The sequence below is a fragment of the Barbatula barbatula genome (genome assembly GCF_947034865.1).
Source record: "Barbatula barbatula genome assembly, chromosome: 11".
Classification (NCBI taxonomy): domain Eukaryota; kingdom Metazoa; phylum Chordata; class Actinopteri; order Cypriniformes; family Nemacheilidae; genus Barbatula; species Barbatula barbatula.
Genome location: NC_136774.1, coordinates 17,114,363 through 17,136,907, shown reverse-complemented (window position 1 = coordinate 17,136,907; position 22,545 = coordinate 17,114,363). Strand labels below are relative to the sequence as shown.

Below are 22,545 nucleotides of genomic sequence, written 5' to 3'. Positions count from 1 at the left end.
ATGTCATCGATAATAAAAGTGTTCATCTTATTGCCTTGACCAAAAAAGTCAAGTAGCCTAGACGAAAAAAAAAGACTTGAAAATTGTAAATAAATGAAAAAATATACAGAATAAAACTATTGAAATAAAACCATTATTTATTCAGCAATTAACGTTCACGAATAAATACAAAATAAAAATAAAACTCCCAGGCGGAAGTTTGACGTCCGCTCACCATGACAAACAGTTCTGGACGTGGGGTTGAAGGCGGAGCTCCACGTGCATTCCTGTTACCATGACACTCATTACACGACAACCCTGACGGCACATAACATGAGTCCGCATAGTAGGCACGATTTGGACAAATGTAAATGAACATTTATACCGGTGAGTTCACAGGACACAGAAATTATAATAATGAAAGATGCACATTTGCGCGTTCTGTTGTAGATAAAAAGTTTATGTTATAATGTAAAGCCACCAGTTATTTTACGGCCATGTAAATGTGTTATTAAACAAGTAACGTTAGCCTAACCGATGTTCTGTTTCTAATATATTAAATATATGCGTTTTTTGTTAGCAGGCTGAAATGAGGGGTTACCTAAAAACTTTAAACTGGGTTTTTAAACTGAAGACTAAGAGAACAACAATAGGAAAACACAAAGACTCTGATCTCTGTCTACAGGTATTAAACCACATTTCTTTACCTGGCATTTACTTTAGTTGCCTTATGTCACTAGGGATTACATTTATTTTATGTCTTTCTGAATAGAATGGTGGGGTGGATGAGTGTCATGCCATCATTGACTGGTGTGAAGCAGAGAGCAGCTACTACATTAGTGACCTGAACTCTGCCCATGGCACCTATGTCAATAACTGTCGCATACACAATGCCACTGTGCGTCTCTCTCCGGGAGACCAGCTTCACTTTGGCTATGGAGGATCAACCTATGAGCTCAGCATCGACAGCGAGAAACCTGTAATGTTTATACCTGTCAACAACTCTGTTATTTAAATCAAATGGATTATTTAAACAACTTTAAATAGTTTGCATTTACTTGGAAGACAAAAAACGGTCATTATTGTGCTTTTTTACTTTCAGTTTCCTTTCCTGGCTGCCCGATCTGTCACTCCTCAAGCCTGGGTACAAACTCAGACATCCTCAATTAATCCCCACCCTCCCACCAGAACTCGCCCTATGAGTGCGGGGTCCAAACAGGCTCCGATTACACCTGATCGCAAGACCCATTCTAACAGACCAGGTACACATTTTCTTTTCTTTTCAACATTTTCATGTTTTTAAATTACATTGAAAATCGTGGTTAAATTTTTTTTATTATTAATGTTTTAGTTACTTTATTTTATTAGTTCCTAACTCTTTCGTTTAAAGATCATGGATAATCGGATGACTACGAATCGACTTAAAAATGGAAAGAAACATGTGCACTTCTTTTTGTTGCCATTTTGTAGGGAGTTGGAGTGGTAACACAGAAAGAAGTTGTTACCTCAGAAACAAGACTCCACCTGACCATTCTCCAAACATTTACATCTTGCCAGTGGAGGTGAGTGCAACCTCCTGTTTTAAAATCCCGCTGATGGACTGTCACCTTCCAAAGCCACAATTTGACAAGGGCCAATCCTTAAAATTGATTTGTCTTCTGATTAATCTGCGGTTAATCTTCCAATCTTTATTCTGTCTCAGGTGGAAAGGTCACACCGTCCCTTGGGATGCTGTGCCGTGTCTGTGTGTCTTGAAGACGAGTCCCCAAAAAAGGATGATGTGATTGCCGGCCTGAAGACAGAAGTGTCAGCTCTTAAGCTCCAGCTATCTCAGAAGAAGCAGACTGATCCAGAGGTCACACACCGACTGCGCTGCCTGGAGAGTGACATCAAAGAAAAGAAAGGACAGATACAACAGTTAAAGGAACAGGTGTGAAATTGTTTTTATATACAGTATATGGCTTGATGTGTGTTTGACTGTCGTCAATTGATTTTGAGTGTTATGTTCTGGCCCTGTAACCTATAAAACATCAGCATCTGGGAACAAGTCCAAGCTCCTGTGGGAGCGAGTTAAAAATGAACAAAATTATTCCATGAGCTAATGATTTTTTACCTGCTGTGAAAAAATGATCTCTGTTACATCTTGTAGATGCTGGAGCTTCAGGCGTGTTCTGGAGAGATGTTGGGACAGTCGTTGACAGAAAGAGACCAGAAGATCAGCAGTCTGTCAGTACAGCTGGATAAACTAAGGAGTGAAAATAAATCATCTAAAGGTATGACTACGATTTATGTAATACTGACTTTAATTTTGTTTTAAGTAAATTAGCAATAATATTTGTTATTTACAGAAACCATACTGTTAGGGTTTTTTATTTACGATTTTATTTATTTATTATTTTTTTTACCAGCGATGGTTAGCGGTTTACAGAGAGATCTGACTGCTCGTGAGAAACAGGCTCTCGATCTAGCTGCTGAGGTGGATAAACTCAGAGAGAATGTGAGACACAAAGATGCCAAGCTCACGAGCACGATGGACAAGGTTTCTATTATCTCTCATCCTTCTTCCACATGGATCAAAGCTTACAGTACATTGTATTTATTGCTCAGTTTGGTTTTATTCTCACAAACTATTTTTGGAATTGTTTTAAAGTTGAAAGAAGCTCAGAAGCATCAACATGAACTTCTGTCCAAGCAGAACATTATAGAATCCCTCAAGAAGGTATGTTATCCCTCACATAAACAGACCTGCTTACCATGGCACTTGACCCCACAATTCCCGAAGCTGATGCATTATTCACTGGGACACACAACAGCAATCTATCAAATCTGATATCATGTCTGTTTTTCGTTTGTCATGTTTCTCTGTAGGAACAAGCTTCTCTGATGACGGAGATGGACAGACTGAAGCACCTTCATCAGCAAACACAGCAGAGAGAACAGAGAATCCAAGCAGAGCTCAAACATACACAGTCAAGGGTGAGAGGGCACAAAACAGAAACAACTGAAAGAGTCACATGCTGTAGTATCTATTACTCTGACCATTCCAAATCTCTTTAAAGTTTGACAGATTTCACAAGCAGATTGTCAAGGCTGCACACCTCAACTCTGACAAGGAATCAGATCAAGAGGTAAAAAATTATTCTTTGGTTAATTTGGTGTTGTTTAAATCAACATTCTTGATGATATTATTCTACTGTTTTTGTTTTGAAGGTGTTCGACTATTTTTCTAAATTAACGGAACAGATGGAAACGTACAAATCCAAACTGCACGACTGTGAGACGAAACTCGAAGAGGAAACATGTGCACAGCATAAAATGTTGGGTGAGACCCAGATGTTTAGAGCAAAACTGGAGGAATGTCAGGTATTAATACTGCTACAATGAAACATTGAACAGATAATGGGAATTTAATTTGTTATCTGTAATGCGTTATGTTTGGGTTACAACGATAGATAACATGTTGTCCGTGTTTTTTTTTATGTAGAATCGTGTACAAGACACATGCATGGCAGATAAGGTGCAGCTGGAAATATCTGCCCTGCAGGGCATGAATCTGAGTCCTGCACTCAGCTGGGTTCAGGCCCATTCGCTCTCTCTACTTAACCTCCTGAATACACTACTGCATAAAGCCACTCAGAGGCTACAGACAGCAGGGATAGGTGTGTCAGTGAAGACTGGAGGTAAGACACAGAGTGAAAGTCCAGGGGGCTTCAGCAGAACTAAAATGGAAGAGTTCACTGTCATTTAAAAACAATTTCAGTGCATTTGTGGAATCTAAAACAGGCATATTAGTACATGTTTTATATTTATTAAAAAAATAATTATTATTTTATTTGAATACACTAAAGTACAAAACAAAGTTATCGTAGTTTTATTTTAGTCATATTTTAAATTAGCTTTTATCTTTAGGTTTTTTTAATCCAGGGAATGCTTAAAGACAGATGAATTAGAAATGTACAGTACTTTGCAATATTTTTTTATTTAGGAGTGTTAGGTGCCTTACAGATTTTGTCCCAGGAGCACAAAGACAACCAGTCTGAACTCAGCAATCTAAAGGTATAGCAACGTATTTCACAAATGTCACAAATCAAATAAAGCAAAAAAATCCATCATACGCACAAAAATGAATCAAGAAACATAACTGAGTTGCCTTGTACTTGTAGTTCTATGTGAGAAATGTATGTTATATGTATTTGTTTTTTTAACTCTCTTTCTGTTTGAAAGGCAGAGATACAAAAGCTTCAGGACAGAGAGATGCTAAGCAGAGATCTTCAGAACAAACTGGACTTCATGCAGAAGCAGTCTGAGATGGACAAACTACAGGTCCTTTTTTCTCGAAGTTATATTTGACATTCATCCCAGCACCAATGGAAATGCATCTGTATACTGTACATACATGTATTTATATAGGCATATATACTGCACAGTAGAACTTAATTGTTTTCTGAAATTGCTGAAATTAGAAAAATATTCTCCTTACCTTTCACGTGTCTTTCCTACAGGCAGCCGAGAGACGTAATGAAATTAAAAACACAATGACACAGCATCTGGAAGAGGTGAAAGTTGATCTCCAGTCAGTCAGAAAAACTGAAGTGAGTTCAGTCCAATCATTAAATAAAACAATTCTTTTAAAATTGCTGGACTGAAATAATTCTGTTGAATTCCCAGGATGCCTTGCGCAGGGAAATTGAAACACGCAAGGCGGAGTGGCAATCCAAGATAGAAGAAGCCAAGGTACAAGAGACTGAGCTCAGAGAAAAGATTTGTGAATTACAGCTCAGAGAGGAGGAGAAGAACGAGAGAATGAAACAGTGTGAGAAGAGAGAGATGAGGGCTCTTCAGAGAGGAGCTGAAGAGGAGAGAGAGATACACAGAGTTGAGGTGGAGGAGTACAGAGAACAGGTGCGACAGCATGCGTACACCATTGTTGCCATGGAGAAACAAATAAACAAAGCCCAGCAGAGCGAGGATAGATGGAGAGAAATGGAGAAGGAAAGAGACTTACTTGAGGAGCAGCTTAAAGGTGAGAACTTCACAGATACAATATATTCATTGTTGTATTTTAATGTGGATTTAGTTTTGTAATGATTAATCACAAACATGAATATTTAATCTGATCTAATATTAATCTAGTTTCAACATTAAAATGATTAAAAAATTAGATTTTTAAGCACCCAACTATTTACAGTATGGATATGCAGCAGTTTACTGCCTTACCCAGGCAGCTTGTGTTTAAGGGATAGTTCATACAAAAATGAATATTCTTTCATCATTAACTCACCCTCGTGTCATTTTAAACCTGTATGACTTTCTTTATTCTGCAGAAAGCAAAAGAAGATATTTTGTAGAATGTTGGTTACTGAACAATGGCGGTACCCCTTCAGTTATATTGTATGGACTTAAAACCAATGCAAGTGAATGGGTACCGCGGTAGCTCAGTTACCAACATTCTTCAAGATATATTTTATTTTCTGCAGAAATGAAAAAGAAAGTCATACAGGATAGAAATGACAAGCGAGTGAGTAAATGATGACGGAATTAAAATTTTTGGTTGAACTCTCCCTTTCAGTTTTCTGTATTTTTAATAAAGGCTCTGCTTGTTTCAACTGTACCACAGACACACTTAAAAAACTTGAGGACTTTGAAAGCAACAACACATCATACATAACGGAAAAAGAACAGGAATTAGAACGGACCATAACATCCCTTAGGTATAATTTAGCTAGCATGAATATCACTGCACTACATTACTCACAATCCATCAAATCTGATTACATTTTTACCATTATGTTTATATATTTAGCTAAAGGCCTGCTTTGGACAAACCAGCTTGTAAATATTGTAGTATGCTGTATGTAATGGCCACATTATATAGATTGATTGAAAATGAAAAAGTGTTAACTTAAATAAAACTGTTGATTTAGGGTAACTGATCTTTTATTTCAGCACTTATTATGTGTAAAATGACTTCCTTATGGTCCTCCCAACTCACAGCAGAATGTGCTCCTTTTATGTATAATGCATGATGTTCATTTGTATTTATTATTTATGAAATTCTAGCTTAAAAACCCAATTACACATGTGTTTTTCTTAAACACTTCTTCTCATAGAGGAGGCACCGCTACAATAAAGTAGCAAATATTTGAAGTATCACTTAAATGAGAATTGCTTGCAATGATAAAGACAACAGTGGTTTCTTAGAAATTTGACAACATTTTATTTTTTCAAGTCCCAAACATTTACAAGACCACCGATTTCACCCTACATATTGTTTTATTAAATAAATGGACTTGCAAACTGCAATTCACATTGAATTCACTTTGTTACTCAGACAGTTTCTAAATGCATGTTTCTGTTGCAGGGCATCTTTGGTCACATCCCAACAGGAAGTGGCTGGTCAGAGTGAGATCATTAATGCTTTAAGTCGTGATCTGGCCCAGGCCCATGCTCGCCTATCTGACATGTCAGGTGACCCACCATAAACACACTGCAAGATCACAGCTGGATTCTGTGTGTGCCAGGTTGTCTTTATTTTTTGGAGTGTGTATCTCTCTACGCAGGCGAGCTAAGTGAACAACAGAAGATAGAGTTGGAGACTCACAGAGCTTTAGTGTTGGACCAGAGGATTCAGCTGAGCACGCTCACACAGAAGCTCACCGGAATGTCACAGCTGGTGGAACAGAAAGATGAAGAGATAAAAAAGCTGGCTGAAAAACTGAAGTAAGACAGTTATGCACAATGAACCACCTTAATTACATTTCTGATGCACTAAAGCCAGGACTTTACTTTGTGCCACAACTCTGATGAATGAATATCAAACATGGGAATCGCTTTTTTGCTTTGCTAGACAAACAGAGGAGGATCTGAGAAGAACAGCAGCAAACACAGAGCTAGAGAACTTGAGCCTTCAGACAACAAGGACCACTAGAGTAAGCAAGAAACTTTACAAACAAAACTACGATTTGTCATGTTTTAGAATTAAAACAAGACAACTGTTAGGTGTTGAATGCCTGAAGAAAATGAATTTAGTTCTTTAAACAAAAATAAATGATGGCTTAATCTTACTTTTACCACTATACACCCTGGAAGTTGAAAGTGTTCATCTTCAAGTGTCAATTGATATGCGATCGGACCAATGGGCAACAAAACAATACACTTTCACAGATCACACATGGACACCATGCTGACTGTTATATGGATGCTGTTTTCTCAGGATGTGGCACTCATGACAGCTCCTAATGATGTCATCAATCAGGGTTCAAAACACAAAGTTCATCGCCGTGAGGAAATGATACTTCAGCAGCGGGAAGGTTTGCGTGATGTGAAGGAAAGACTAAGCGCTCTACAAAAGAAGTGGCCCAGCAGTGAGTCTTATGAGCCCTATTTTAAAACTAATAGTTCTTGCCCAGCTAACAAAAATATGTTTTAGTAACGTTTTACTAACGCTCACATTAAGTTACAGATAAAATGTTATATCTGACAATTTTGAAAGTTCCAATAACAATAGAAGAGTAGCATTTTTATATCATCATGTAACAAATGTAATAGTTTAAAATGCTAATTTTATTTGCTAAATTTGAGAGAACTTTTACAGGATGGTAGTTAAAGGAATTGTTCACTTTCAACTCACATTTTCATGACATTTTACTCACCTTGTTGTCATTCAAGATGTTTATGTATTTTTTTCTTAATAATCCTGGAATGTTTTCATAAAAACCTTAATTTATTTTCGACTAAAGAAACAAATACTGTCCTGGGAACTTTTTGTGTTAGCTTGGTGGATGCCGATTGGTTGTGATTGAATGCACAGCTAGTATATGGCAAGCAATTTTAACATGTAACCCTAAATATTAAAACATCAGGATATGCTGAAGTCCTTACTTGATCTTATATTATGCCTGTGTTGTCAGCTGTGGCCTAATGGTTAGAGCGTTGGGCTTGTGATCAGAAGGTTGCCAGTTCTAATCTCAGTGCCAGCAGGTCATGACTGAAGGGCCCTTGAGCAAGGCACCTTACCCCTGATTGCTCTGCAGTAATGTGTCACTGTATAAAACTACTTGTAAGTCGCTTTGGATAAAAGCGTCTGCCAAATGAATAAATGTAAATGTAAATGTGTTGTAATACATGATGTCTGTTTTCTTCTGTGTGGTGCACAGCACGTCAGCAGGGGGTGCCAGAGAGGCGGGGTCAGATGAAAACTGAGAAGCTTCAAAGATCTGCAATCCGAAAAGGATCCAACAGTTCTGTGGTATAAGCATCACCAGACAGAGTACCTTTCTATTGAGTACAAATATCACTCTTACATACGGGACCATATCTTGGTCCCTCAACAACACCAATTTACAACAGATTAAGTTTATCCAGATAAAATTGAATGCTGTGTTTAATACTTATTCATATCATTTGTTATGTTTTTTTATTAAATTCAAGAAATAGTGTACCCCAAAAATGTTCCATAGTAGCAATAAAAATTACTCTATTCGAGTCATTGGGATCCATTTTTGTGCGAATTATTCCTATAAGAAAAAGAAAACTAAAATCTCACAAAAAGACTTTCATACCTGTTCATTATTGTGGTATTGTGCTCATTTTGATTCACGTAGAGCGGTTTTGCATTCCCTGAAGCTCTGACCGAAGCAGCACGAGAACGAACAGCTAGACTAGACATGTCTGATGCTCTGGAGCTGAGTGAAAAGACAGTGAGTGAAGGGCACATGTGTGTACATACACAATCATAAAACATTTATGGCCCTGAGATTAACGCAACATTTCATGTTAAAGTGCATTTGTCATCTTTGGTTTAGTACTTGGAGCTAGCATGGGTGCTGCATGAGGCTCTGGAGCTAAGCGAGGGTGAGCTGTCAGGCTCTGCTAGTTTAAAGCACCTGCCCCCTGATGAGAGACTGCACATAGTCTCTCTGAGACAAACAGATCTGGAGTTTCTAAGAAGCCGCCTTGATCTACAGAACACCCGGAGCCAACAGCAAGACCTTCTGCTGGAAGAGAACCAGAGAGAGATAAACACACTCAGGTACACATACTGAAGACAAATGATTCTCACTCTCTTACTATATGGGTTACGTGTACAGCTGTAGCTTTATTGGTTAAGGGCCAGGATTTGATTCTCATGCAAAACGAGGACTGATATAAAAATGTATAGCATAAATGCATTATAAATGTGCCAGTGCTTTGGAAAAATTCATATCTTTAGCGCTCAACTTTATCTCTCTCATTAGTGTCTACTACTAGTGTAAAAATTATCTGTTTCATCTCAGAGAGAGCCTGGGACATCAGATGCAAGCTGAGCTTGCAAGTATGAAGGCAGAGCTGGAAACCCAGAGGCAAGAGTCTGAGCGGCTTCAACAGACTCTCCATGACTATATCGACCAGCAGAGAAACCAGCAGCAACACAATGTTACCGTCGGAAATAATAAGGTATCACTTACACACAGGGTAACACAGGTACAGTTCACAACTGATTCTGAGAAATATATTTCTGCTGTCTCTAATACAGGGTAATATCTTTACAGGGTTTGAGCCTGGAGAGAACAAACAGAAAGATTGTTAGAATGGGCCATCACAATTGTATACCGAATGAAAGCTATGAAAAGGTGATTTAAATCAGTGTGTATGTACTGTATGTGCGTGTGTGTTTGATCTTCAGAACATATGTGCAGTCTGAACCCATGGTGACTACACTGCCTGTAGTTTAACTGTGATACAACAGACTGTGAATTTAATAGATTTTTTGGCCGCACCATCAAAATGACCATTGAGGACCATTCAATAGTTATAATTTATATATTGCTGAAGTGATCCATATCCCTATATATACCAATGTGTGTGAAACCCCAGCTGTGATTTACAGTTTTAACACTTTATCTATAAAGGGATACTCCACCCAAAAGTGAAAATTCTGTCATCATTTACTCACCCTCAAGTTGTTTCAAACCTGTGTAAAAAAACATTTTAGCAACAGACAATCCTGAGTATACATTAACCACATTTGTTGGAAAAATGATTGTATCGTTTTTTTGTTTTGTTGAACACAAAATGATATGTTTTGAAGAATTTATGAAAGCAAACTGTTCTAGGTCACCTTTGACTACCTTTAAAATATTTCCTACTATGATAGTGAATAATGTCCAAGAAATGTTAGTTGCTATGATTTCCCCAAATATCTTTCTTTTTGTTCAACAGAAGAAAGAAATGTTTACAGGCTTTGAACAACTTTGGTGTGAGTAATTCATGACAGAATCTTTCATTTTTGGGTGAATGTATTCCTTTAATATTGACTGAGCAAGGCCATGTCAATCCTACTAAAATGAATGACTAAAATCAAACTTTGATGCTCATTATCTCCATATCAGATTATGAGACAAATGGGTCAAATGTTTTATTTTAGCATAATAGATGTTTGACTAGTTCTAAAATAACCTACACTGTTTTACCCATTCTGCTGAATTTGACATCATAGCCCAGGAAAGGCTTCCGGCAAATTAGAAATGTCATGACATTACTTACCTGCTAATCGAGAGTAATCACGCACATGCATTTACAGGGCAGACGAATGTTCACTGATCATTTTCTCCAAATGTAATAGACTTGCTTGACCTTTGCATGTGCACACAGACCCCAGCGTTAAAGAAACAGTCTTCAAAGGGGCGGATGAAAAATAGAGGAAGTGCGGTTGAGACCCCAAAGCAAGAACTGGAGCAGAAAGAGCATCTGATCTGTTCGATGGTCTCTGATTTAGCCAGTCCTCTACAGGTCCCAGAGGGTTGCTGACTGCCCCTCTTCGCTGAGGCCCACTGACATGGACTCCTATTGTATGATCAAACAACCACAAATTGAATTACACTTCAGAGAACAAGTCGGGGTTATTAAAGAAATGTATTTCTTTTGCCAAAGAGATATCCTATTATTCACAACATTGATGAGACATAATGTTATAGTATTTCACAATTATACACATTTAATCTGATTTTATCTGTATTAGCACTTATTGCACTGCATATAAGGATTTATCACAAAATAGTGCCAGACAGCTGAACATATACACATAAAGGTTAAAAGCGTCATACGTGACAATTTAGTATTATATATTTTGTAGTTGACGAATGTGTTATGTTTATATAGCCTATAAATACGAGTGCACTTGAAAGTGTGAAATTGATTTCTTTTATACCCCTCAGGAGAGTCACCACTGAAGGGCTTTGATTCGCATGGTGCCATCAGCCAATCAATGGCTGGCTGTTATTTTTCTGTGGCTCAAAAGCAGCGAGTCACATGACATTTATAGCTCAGGTTCAAAAATAATGTGTCCAGCTACAATTGAGATAAATGGAACAAACTGTAGCTTTCTCCAGGAATTGGACACCTTGGTTGAGTGTTACAATATCGCTCACTTTTGAGTGGTCTGATGTTATCACAACAGTACGTGATGCTATACAATCTCTTTCATTGTATATGTCTGACATCGTATCAATGATGTCATTTAATCTTTGCATGTGTCATTTTAAAGACCCCAGTCATTAAAACTGACAACAACAATCAGGTGTTTCATAACAGAGCCGTAGATTAAACTCATTCCACTACTTGAAATCTTTTTCAAGTTGTTCTCTTCATGTAGTTCTTTCTGAGCGTGGATTCTCTATTTTTCTTCCTCACATCTGTTCCTAATTTACAGAGCCATCTGACATCAGGATAGAGATGCTGACTAAAGTGTGATATATTGCGTTAATTAAATTCACTGAGTGTTGTGTAGACGACCATCAGGAGCATGTTTATCCGTTTGTCTGAGTTACTGTCACACAATTGTGTTTGCTTGTTGGGGATACAGAAGAATAGCAGATGAGGGACAACATACCAAACAGTTTTCAATAAAGGAAGGCTCATGAAAACGATCGTTAAATAATCATTATATGCGCAGATAAGACCGTGAAGTGTCCAATTTGCATTATCTATCTATATTTGTTGACTTTTTCTCTGACCTTACAATCAGATAAGGAGCAAAATTCCAGTGGGCTTTGTAATATCTGAAGCAATCTTCTTCGTTACTGTGGATCATTATATGCGGTGGGTGGATGTGTTCCAGCTGGCGTATGTTTTATTCACGTGACTGGCATCAGTCCAACCCATTACAGGATCAAGAGAGGGAAATCAGTTCAGTTATTGGAAGAGATTTCAATCTTTTGTTCATGGTAAATTAAACAGTACATGCAATGCTGATCTTAACAAACTGTCTCCTTTAATTCGGACTGCACCCCTGTGGACAAAAGTTGGTATTACAACATCACTTTTGATACAGTATCAGTTTGGATTACAATACAGTCCATTCGGCCACATGTATATTGCGTTAAGTATAGCCTATATCATAAGTGGCATTTATTTTTTGCAATGAATACAAATACAAAGCAATAAATCTTTGTGGAACCTCAATATGGGCGTAATTATGCATATTAAGTGAATTGTATTAGAAACAAACATTCAGAAAACAAATAACCATAGACCTTGGAAATCCGAATATACTCCTCGACCACTTTATCTGTACCTACTGTATATAGTATAATAATTTATATTATGCATATATTATGTATGTACATCCAAACTGACAGCTTCTTACATAACATACAGCTGTTGCTGAGGAAACTATAAAGGCCGGAATGATGGACAGTTTTATCAAAAGCTATTCTATCATTCACAGATATTCGTCGCTCCCATGAGAAAGCCCTGAGTGTAGCCATTTACCCATCTTCTACTCTCATGAAAATGCTGATGATTTTGTGAAGGAGAGTGACAGAGGCACTCTTGAATGGGTCCGTAAATAGAAGTGGATAGTGAGGTCGATGGACCTGGCATGGAGTAGGGATGCGTCCTAAATGACCAAATAAAGGCCACTGAACCCATCCACAAACACAGTTTGTCTTCAGCTGAATTCATCACTGACAACTCGTCCCCCCGGAACAAATGTTCGGCTCTGATGTGGTCTGCTGTGATGTATTACGCGGTGTTGTGAAGGTGTCTGTGCTGTCATAGACTATTGTTACGTGCAGGGAGCGCCACAAAAAACACAGACGGGTACTAATGTGAAAAACGTACTGTACGGAAATGCTATACATAATAACGCACATTTAAGTAAAAGTAATATGCAAAGATAAAGGTTTTCAACAGTAGTATGCAATATTGTTTTGCAACAAGATTAAGAGAACATTGCAAATTTTCATTTAATTCGCATTTGTATTGTGGCCATTCCAGTCCAGGGTCTTTTGAATTTAAATAGAATCAAAACTCAGGGGTCGGTTGCATAAACTGCTTAGACTAGTCTTACAAGTTAGTCACCTAATGTTTTCCTTTAAGACTGGTCATACCTTCTTCAAGTCAATTACATAAAAAAGAAGATGGGTCGAATTGAAATCTGAAAAGTAAGACAGATTAGTCCTAACTAGTTGCTAGTTGTTAAGACTATTTTTAAGCAACTGGTGGCAGGAGTAACCAGAGCCGGACAGTAACGGAGTACATTTACTCGAGTACAGTACTTAAGTACAATTTTGAGGGATCTGTACTTTACTTGAGTATCATTTTTGGGGAGTACTCATGACTTTACTCAAGTACATTTGAGAGGCAAATATTGTACTCTTTACTCCGCTACATTTCTATCCATAACCGTAAGTACCCGTTACTTCTAAAAAGGAAAAAGAAAATCTCAGAAACCACCAATTTGTTTTTTCCCTCTCAAACGTGATTGGATTGTGCAGGCGCCACTTATTGGGACAGCCTATCAGCAACAATCACCCAGACCTCAGAGCTCTATCATTTGCTGTACACAGCTGTCAATCATCTCACGTCTGCATGACACGTCCTGTGTACACTTCCTCATTCAGGACATCCGCGATGAAGCTAAAGTGACATTTCTTCACCAAAACAAGAAGATAATAAATGCACGATTGAAGAATATGTGTTTTGTGTGTATTTTCATGCGATTTGGGGGTATTTTTATATGAATAAAGAATAAAGGTAAGGGAAGAGTAGCCAATAGCGTCATATAAAATGCTAAATATAACATAAAATGAACTTGAAAACATCGCGACCGGTCAGCTGATTTTCTTTAATCATTATTATTTTCTCTTCTTTGCTCTATGCTGCGTGTATAACACGGTCAGGTTCAGAGGTGTGTCAGAACATTGCTATATCGCCTTCTTTGCTGTTTTAGGTTTATTGATTTCAGGGGCGGCGTTTGTGTATGGCCCTAGCGTTCAGAAAACATTGTTGAAACAAAGTACGTGTGCATAATGAGACTCATTATAGATAATTAAACTACTTTACACTGATGTGTACCTGTAGCATAGGCGTCGGAAGCATGTGTATTTGAGAATGTATAAACACCGTTAATTCACATAGCGTCATTGACGTATAGTCGGTAAGACCGAAGATATGTAGTTTTGACGTGACATCATCGTAATGTTGGTTCGAAGCTCTTTTTGGCTAAACTCGTTTGTCTGCATTTTCCACATTAATCATATACAGGCATTTATTTTCAATAAAACAAAGAAACTGTCTACAAAATGCCTAACAGTGGTTTTGGAATCAAGTGTGAGGTTATGGGTAGTGGGGATGGTCTTTATTTTCCCAATTAGTTGGCATCCATTTAATAATTTTAATAAATCGAATAATTTACACTATTGTTATTGTATTTCATTCATAATGTACAACGCTATCTGTGAAAAATTAAAAAAATATATTGTACGGAAAGACTTTGTAGTGCAGTCGCAGTTTAGGCTATTATGTATTTTGCGATTTGCCACTAGCTATGCCAGGATTAGCTTAAAAATGAAAAGAATCAAGGCTTAACAACCCTGCGACAAGGTAAGACATGTTTTATATTTAATCTTGTTTGCTGAATCTGATCAATGGTTGGTTTATATTTTAGTCTCATAGTCGATTAACGTAGTCGGTGGTGGTTATGACAACATCTGGCCGGGGTTATTTTTTACTACTTAAAGTTTTGTGGTTACATATATGTGGTATCATTTGGTTTCATTGTGGTTCGTTTTTGTATGGTCTGAGGAAATTTCGCCATACCCTAGGTTTTGATGAAACGCCACTACTGATTGATGAAAAAACAGAGAAACTCACATGTACACACAATTGTTAGCTGAATTGTATTTTCTAATATTACTCATTAATGTAAGCCGAGTATTTGCTTTGATGTTCTTGAGTATGCGGTGTGTTGTTTAAAACTGTTCGGTTCAAATGTGGGTGCAAAAAATCCATTAAAACTCTAGCAGAGGTGAAAAGAATAAAGCATGGTAAAAAGATTAAAATTACTTTATTTTACTTTAAATTCCTTTAACATTCTCCAAGGTATTAACATTAACATTTTTCATAACTCCATGTAGGACGTTTCTGTACATAAATGTAAGCACTGTGGCAGTAGTAATGCAATATTTAGAAAATGTACTCTTGTACTCTTGATACTCAAGTACTTTTAAAAACATGTACTTCAGTACTTTTACTTAAGTACACATCTGACTGTAGTACTTTTACTTGTACTTGAGTAAAATTTAGCAAGGGGTATCTTTTACTCAAGTAATGAACCTGTGTACTCTGTCCGCCTCTGGGAGTAACATAAAGTCATCCAACAGCAATGTGAATAACTGACAGCATGACAAGACACATGAAATCTGTGATCTTTTTTACTGTTCCAAAATACATGTACAAATATTACTGTTGTTTTGCTTTAAAGTAAATAGGACCTGTTTCTCCATTTGCTGCACATAAATGCAAATAGAAACAATATTTTATTTAAAATTCGTGAGAAATACTGCCAGTAAGTTCACAAAATAAAACAAAATGATCATTTGACCTAAACACCACATATAAACAGAAAATTCAGAGAAACTTAAAATTATTTTGAAATGGTCTCTTCATTTTTCCAACGGCTGTACAGTATTTTATTATTCTAAGTAAAATGCTGTTCTGTTCTGTGTGAAAGTAAATGAAATATGAAGAACCACGAGTCGCCAAACATCCAATCCTAAAAATTGCTAAGGTGGTAAAGCTTGTGTTTTCTAGGTTCCTGCGGGGGTGTCTTATCACTTGCCATGGTCCTGTTCTGGGTGGGACTGTTTCCAGGGTGTGTGTATGTGGTGTTGGTGTAATGCCGCCTAACAGACTGGCTCCTCGTTGGAGATAACTTTGTTGTTGGGGCCCTTAAACATGACATCATAATAGATGATCACAAAGCAGCAGGAAATGTTATCTGTCACATGTTCAATCACAAAAACACACTTTTAGCTGCGCATTCACAGTCCTACACCTTCCTAAAAACTGCTTTAATCAGTTGTTGCGCTTAGACACAAGTTAGACACATGCACACAGGATACCCAGAAGCGTCAGGGGGTATAAGTTGTGTGTGTCATTTAAAAGTGCAGTCTTTAACTCAAGGGTAGACGGAGGATGGTTTGAGGGTCTGTTTTGACTGTGGATATGGTGGAAGCTTTTGGTTTGGTTATCTGTGGAAGATATTTTGTGAAGATTGTTGCAGGATTTGGAATCTGGATCCTTGAAGACACTTAAGGCATGTATTATTGTATACATTTGATAGGGCAAACAGGCACCCTGCCACAAATTTTTCTATTTTTTATGTTATATCGGCATGTTTAAGTGGGATATGATAAAGTATTACACTTATAATTCCCATGTGTGTATGTTGTGTATGTTGTATGTGGCATTTAAACACAAATGCATCTATAGTATCTTGTCTGCCCTTCAGTTTCTTCTGCCTGGACTGGCCTGCATTGATTGGAATATGTGCCGGGTTCTGAACATTTTACTAGCTCTTCTGAGTCGCTTCCTGTTTGCTGTGCATGGTGTGCTGACGGTGTGGCGAGTGGTAGAGGTGACAGGTGACCCCTCCTATTGGCTGCTGTTGATGGGCGTGGCACTCTTGGGAGTCGAGATGACAATCACAATAAAATACACACGCAACGCAGAATGGAAATGGTGATTATGACTTCAGTGATACTATCATAGTGCAACCATAGCGACATAGATGTTCTTCTAAGAGAAAAAATGACATTGAAACCGTTGCCTTTTTTTACAATCTTTCAGGGTACAGAAATAAGTGAATGAATTTGGTTGCAACATTCCTTTGCTGTTTTTAAAATAATTCTTCATGCTCACTGTTGAACAGAGGCTGTAGTCTCCCCCTCAGGGTGGGTTTTTGATAGTACATTGCTTTTTGGATTAAAAGGGATAGTTCACAAAAAAAGATAATCATTTTTTATCATTTTGTGTGTTTCCGGGGAATTAAACGAGCTGGAGGTGCAGCACATGCAACATCATAGAGGCAGAAGGAATAAAAGAAACTGAGTTTTACATGAATTTGTGTGATTTTTGAAAGCTATAGCAAAGGCAAGATTTTGAATGAATAATGGTTTACATGAAATTGCATCATATGGACTACTGTTACATTTTTTACAGTTCTTTGTTGAAGCACGATAACACCGGTCTCCATTCATTTTCACAATATGTAAAAAAGCGTTTTTTCATAAAATGTTTTGAGTTGCACAAAAGAAGGAAAGGTTTGAACAACATAAACGTGAGGTGAACCAATTTTTTGGTGAATCATTCCTTTAAGTTCTGTTTTCACAGATCATGTGTTGACAAAAATAGCCTTGCCGACTGTCTCTCTGAAAGAAATCTAATTTCATTTTACTCTTTTTAAAATAACTTAACACAATTACTCCAGATGTGCAGGTATAAAAGCTCTATTCAGCTCAGACGCAGCTTGCCACGACAATGATTTATATGGAGAATTACACCTGCCTTTTTCAAGTTCAGCTCGTTTGTCTTTCATGCAGGTACGACTGATAAAAATAACCCCTTCACCTCGATGCAAAAATAACCTTTTCCTTTATGCAGAACAGCACACATTTAGCCTAAAAAGCTGCCAGGTGAGAGAACCTCCCCTCATGCTGATATGGATAAAGAACTTTCTCCTATTCTTCATCATTGCCCTCACTCTTCCACAAACTACTCTTTTATCCCTTGTTTTCTTCAGTTCTCTCCCACTGCTGTGACACTTTTTAATGCATAATACCTCTCTCTCCTACACATCAGACGTTGAAGTCTCTTTAGAGAGGCTTGCATGTGTCAGTGGGGATTTGCATAGCTAATAGGAGTAATTTGCAATCTGCATTTGGCTGGTGTGCCTGTAGCACTGTACTCTGTGGTGTGTGACCCAGCATTACCATCCCATCAAAAGCATCTGACACATAACTATTCAGTGACTTTACTATGTAGACAGTAAATTAAATGAATAAATGAACAAACTTCATCCATCAATTAAAGGAATGTTTTTCTGCTATCCTGCAGGTTCTCTCCTATGGTCTTTCTTTATCTGAGCACTGTGATTCCTTCTATCTGGTTCCTGGAGCTGAACCTCCTACAGTCCAACCTGCCTATCAATACAAGCAACTCTGACCCACAACTGTTCTCACAGATCCCTTTGACAATGGTGGGTGGAAAAAATCGTAAACAATAAAACTCAGATATTTACAGATGACCAGTAGAAATACGTTAAGCCCCTCACAACTTTCTCTCTCTCTCTCTCTCTCTCTCTCTCTCTCTCTCTCTCTCTCTCTCTCTCTCTCTCTCTCCCTCTCTCTCTCTCTCTCTCCTCTCTCTCTCTCTCTCTCTCTCTCTCTCTCTCTGTGTTGTGTTGGATATTTTTTCAAAATAATTTACTGTCAAGGTTGTACTGTACTTATGGGAAAGATAAAAACAAAGTTTTATGTGTCTTAAATTCTTAAATGGACAGTTCACCCAAAAATACAAATTACAATGGTAGTCAAAAGTGCCCCAGAACTGTTTGCTGTCCTACATTCTTCAAAATTCTTCTTTTGTATTCAAAAGAAAATGTATAAAGCAAAGCTGTTTGAGGTATTTTAAAGCTTAAACTGAATTGCCTTCATATCTACATGACAGACGTGTATTTTATTACTTTGGGAATCCTTTAAACTTTGATCATTTTTGTTGTGGCCACTCTGGATGGGAAACTCACAAGATGTTTTGCAAGAATACGCTTCAAAAGCTAATCAGCGACTTTACTAAAAGCTTTATGAAGAACCATATCATCTCGGTTGTCCTCTTTCATTAATTTAATCCTCCCATGGCTCTTTTGTTCAGACACTCCAATGAGTCAAAGCAATCATTTTTTTAATAAACCGTTTGAAGAAACCTTTTTAATCTGGTATTACAATAACATTTTAACAACATTTTTGATTCATCCATTCAAATGATCACTCCTGCTGTGTGCTCTCACTGTCTGGTCTGTTACCATGGTGATTAGCCTGTCTGTGTGTGTGTGTGTGTGTGTGAGACAGGGGTTGGCGGAACTTGATCCTGAGAACTGGGTGGAGGCTTTGGAGCAGACCATGCTGATTGTTTTAGTTCTGGGCCGCTGGATGATGCCAAAGGGTGACATGTCACGAGACCAGCTATCTCAACTCCTCATGGTGTACGTAGGGCTAGGAGCTGATATCCTGGACATCTTTGACACCTTTAAGGAGCCGCAAGTGAAGACCAAGCAGGCAGTGGTCCTTGTGGGGTTAAGTTTGTTTTCTTGGGCTTTGATGCAGTTTCCACTTGTTCTCACCCAAACCAGACGGCCCACTCTCCAGGATGGATCCCTGTCAGAGTCCCCCCAGGCTGGGTTAGCTTGTTGGAATATATCATGTTGTTCTAGTGAAGTTTGGAGCATCTTGCTAACGGTCGGTCTGCAGGATGGACCGTTCCTTATTTACCGCCTGTACCTCATGATACGTGAGAATGTTCTGAACCAGCTGATGATCTTTTTCACTTGCAAGAATATACTTATTGTACTTTTAGAGGTCTACAGGATTTGTGTTGTGCACTTTGAGAACAGACCTGAGGGTGAAAACCAGTCACATGACCCATCTCACAGCCAGTCAGAATCAATTAATGGACAGGATGTAGAAGCCAGCTGTCAGGAATAGACATCTATCTATCTATCTATCTATCTATCTATCTATCTATCTATCTATCTATCTATCTATCTATCTATCTATCTATCTATCTATCTATCTATCTATCTATCTATCTATCTATCTATCTATCTATCTATCTATCTATCTATCTATCTATCTATCTATCTATCTATCTATCTATCTATCTATCTATCTATCTATCTATCTATCTATCTATCTATCTATCTATCTATCTATCTATCTATCTATCTATCTATCTATCTATCTATCTATCTATCTATCTATCTATGTATGTATCCATCCATCCATCCATCCATCCATCCATCCATCCATCCATCTATATCTGTCATAAAGCAATGACCATTGCCAGGCCGCAATGCCATGGTATAAAAAATAATCAGTAGGGCTTGTAGTAGCTCTAGTGACCAGCAGATGGCAGTGAAAACAAACTCAATGCGAGTACCTGTCATGAAATAAGACATTCACGTTAGTTATCATGAAGCCTCAACTTTACATTGACATGCTATCTCTACACACCGTATTTACAGGTAACACCTTCAATAGAGAATACATGAATTCCTTCCATCTTTCCCTCGTGCTCTCTGGTATTTGTAAATGATTTTTGTCTGTCTCATTACTCGAAGCTCAAGCCTTCCTCGTACTCATAGCTCTTTTCTTCTTTTTGACTGTGAAAGGTTTGGTTGAAGTACTTTCATGAAAACCAAAATAGCATGCTCACAAATTCAATTATATGTTCAGATGCAGGCAGCGTGACCCGCGTTTACGTTTGAGATTTATTGTAAAACAGCAATTACGATATCACTGAGAATAAAACACATATCATGCTGTCTCGGTTGTTGTTTGTTTTGACAAGCTATGAGATAACAGGACGAACTTAAAGAAGAAAGAAAAATGCTTGACAGACACAAAGAAAGAATGAGAGAAAGGGACACACATTTCAAAGGGAGCTCTGTCATCAGGGCTGTTCTGCCACAAAATCATTCATTTCTGTGATGGCTGACAGTGGCTTTGACAAAAGAATCAGAGAATACAGATAGGAGTCTCTCTCTCTCTCTCTCTCTCTCTCTCCCCCTCTCTCTCTCTCCTCTCCATTAAAATAAAGCAGAAACAATTAAAGTCCCCTGAGAGCAAAATAACACATTGAAACTGTCCTACATGTTTTTTTCTCCTGGCCTTTAACACATCTGGATTCCCCAGAGCGCACAATCTCATTTTCAAAGTCCTCTGCCCAGGGGCGGAGGCAGACAATGTAAACATTCGGGGCTTAGCCCAAACCTAGGGCGGTCCAGGGGCATACTCCACCCGGGGAGAATTTTTCCCCCATACGTCACCTAAATGCACTATTTTGGAGGCTGTTTGACATAATAGAATGCCTATAAAATCTATACACTATCTGGGAAAATGATGATAGAAGAAAAAGAAATATCACCCAGTAGACCCTACAACCTATTTTGTATTTAATTGTTCTCCAGCTATAGTGAATCCAAAACACCAAAAATGTTAAGGGTGACTCATTTTCACCCCTGGCAACTAAAAAGAGGCAACCATTATCTGACTATTTTTAAGTTAGCCTACATAGGAAATATTGGAATTTGGTGTAAACATCATTACTAATCTTAAGAGTTCAGTTCTGTTTAGTTTGTGCTTAGCTGACAAATTTGCTACATCAGAATCCATGCCATAATAATTTAGGCTGCTCTACTAGCAAACAGCAAATGCTGCAGTGCCAAGTAAATGTGCTCTTCAATACTCTGAATCGAATATCAGGCCAACAGAATAACATTTACTAAAATTATATGATATTTCTTTGGGAAATAGCAAAGTATGATAAACAACATGACCATATATTACTGTGTTACGGAACTTTATTTGTTTGACTAACTTCCCTTAACTTCTGCTTTTCACTTCTTTCTCACTTCCCTCATCATCTCTCCTCCTCTTGTCCTCCAGCCTCTCCTGCTCCACATGTGTATTCGTGTCCTTGCCTCTTCACTCAATTATCTTTCCTCCTTGCTCATTTTCAGACTTATCTCCTTTCTCCGAATTTAATAAATATATACATGTAAAAAGCTATTAACCATACAGAAATTCTGTATATCTAACCTATTTAGTAACTAGCATATTAAGTATCTCCATTCTTTTGCTCCTTTTTCACTCTCCATTCTTTTCCTCCTACACACTTTCTTCTATTTCTTCTTTGCATTCCTTTACAACTGCCGTGCCTCCATTCTTTCTGTCGCAAACCCTCTAAATCTTTGCTCTCCTATTGTTGTCTTGATCAAGCATTTTTTGTCGTCTTCTATTTCTGTTGCGACAACATAAGGCTGTATCAACGTGGCTTTAATTGAGCGAATCTGTCAATAACGCTGTCAGGGTTGTCCTTTTCAATTGACATGATGGCCAAGTCGTTGAGCCTGTCTTGACCCATGGTGTTCCTTAACCATGAATGAAGACGGCGCAAGGCACTGAAGGAGCGTTCACAGCTGCAGCTGCTTACTGGAATCGTCAGGGCAACTTGGACGAGAGCCTTCAG

The 22,545-nt window shown here is 37.9% G+C and overlaps 2 protein-coding genes across 2 annotated transcripts; both read left to right on the top strand.

The window, feature by feature from the left end:
• Positions 1-568: 568 nt before the first annotated feature.
• Positions 569-10,767, top strand: fhad1 (forkhead-associated (FHA) phosphopeptide binding domain 1; the record flags this gene model as incomplete). The annotated part of the gene is made up of 26 exons (XM_079468140.1): positions 569-664; positions 752-958; positions 1,082-1,241; positions 1,450-1,541; positions 1,682-1,909; positions 2,129-2,252; positions 2,388-2,518; positions 2,630-2,698; positions 2,848-2,955; positions 3,039-3,107; positions 3,190-3,342; positions 3,464-3,659; positions 3,965-4,035; positions 4,204-4,302; positions 4,482-4,571; positions 4,648-5,002; positions 5,549-5,690; positions 6,341-6,447; positions 6,540-6,699; positions 6,827-6,908; positions 7,193-7,343; positions 8,136-8,227; positions 8,583-8,678; positions 8,784-9,010; positions 9,255-9,414; positions 10,612-10,767. The coding sequence occupies 26 exons, from the start codon at positions 569-571 to the stop codon at positions 10,765-10,767; spliced, it is 3,621 nt and encodes a 1,206-aa protein (XP_079324266.1).
• A 6,022-nt stretch (positions 10,768-16,789) lies between these two features.
• LOC306900826 (transmembrane protein 26) lies at positions 16,790-20,000 on the top strand (the record flags this gene model as incomplete). The annotated part of the gene is made up of 3 exons (XM_079468139.1): positions 16,790-16,983; positions 18,358-18,499; positions 19,368-20,000. The coding sequence occupies 3 exons, from the start codon at positions 16,790-16,792 to the stop codon at positions 19,998-20,000; spliced, it is 969 nt and encodes a 322-aa protein (XP_079324265.1).
• Between the last annotated feature and the right edge of the window lie 2,545 nt (positions 20,001-22,545).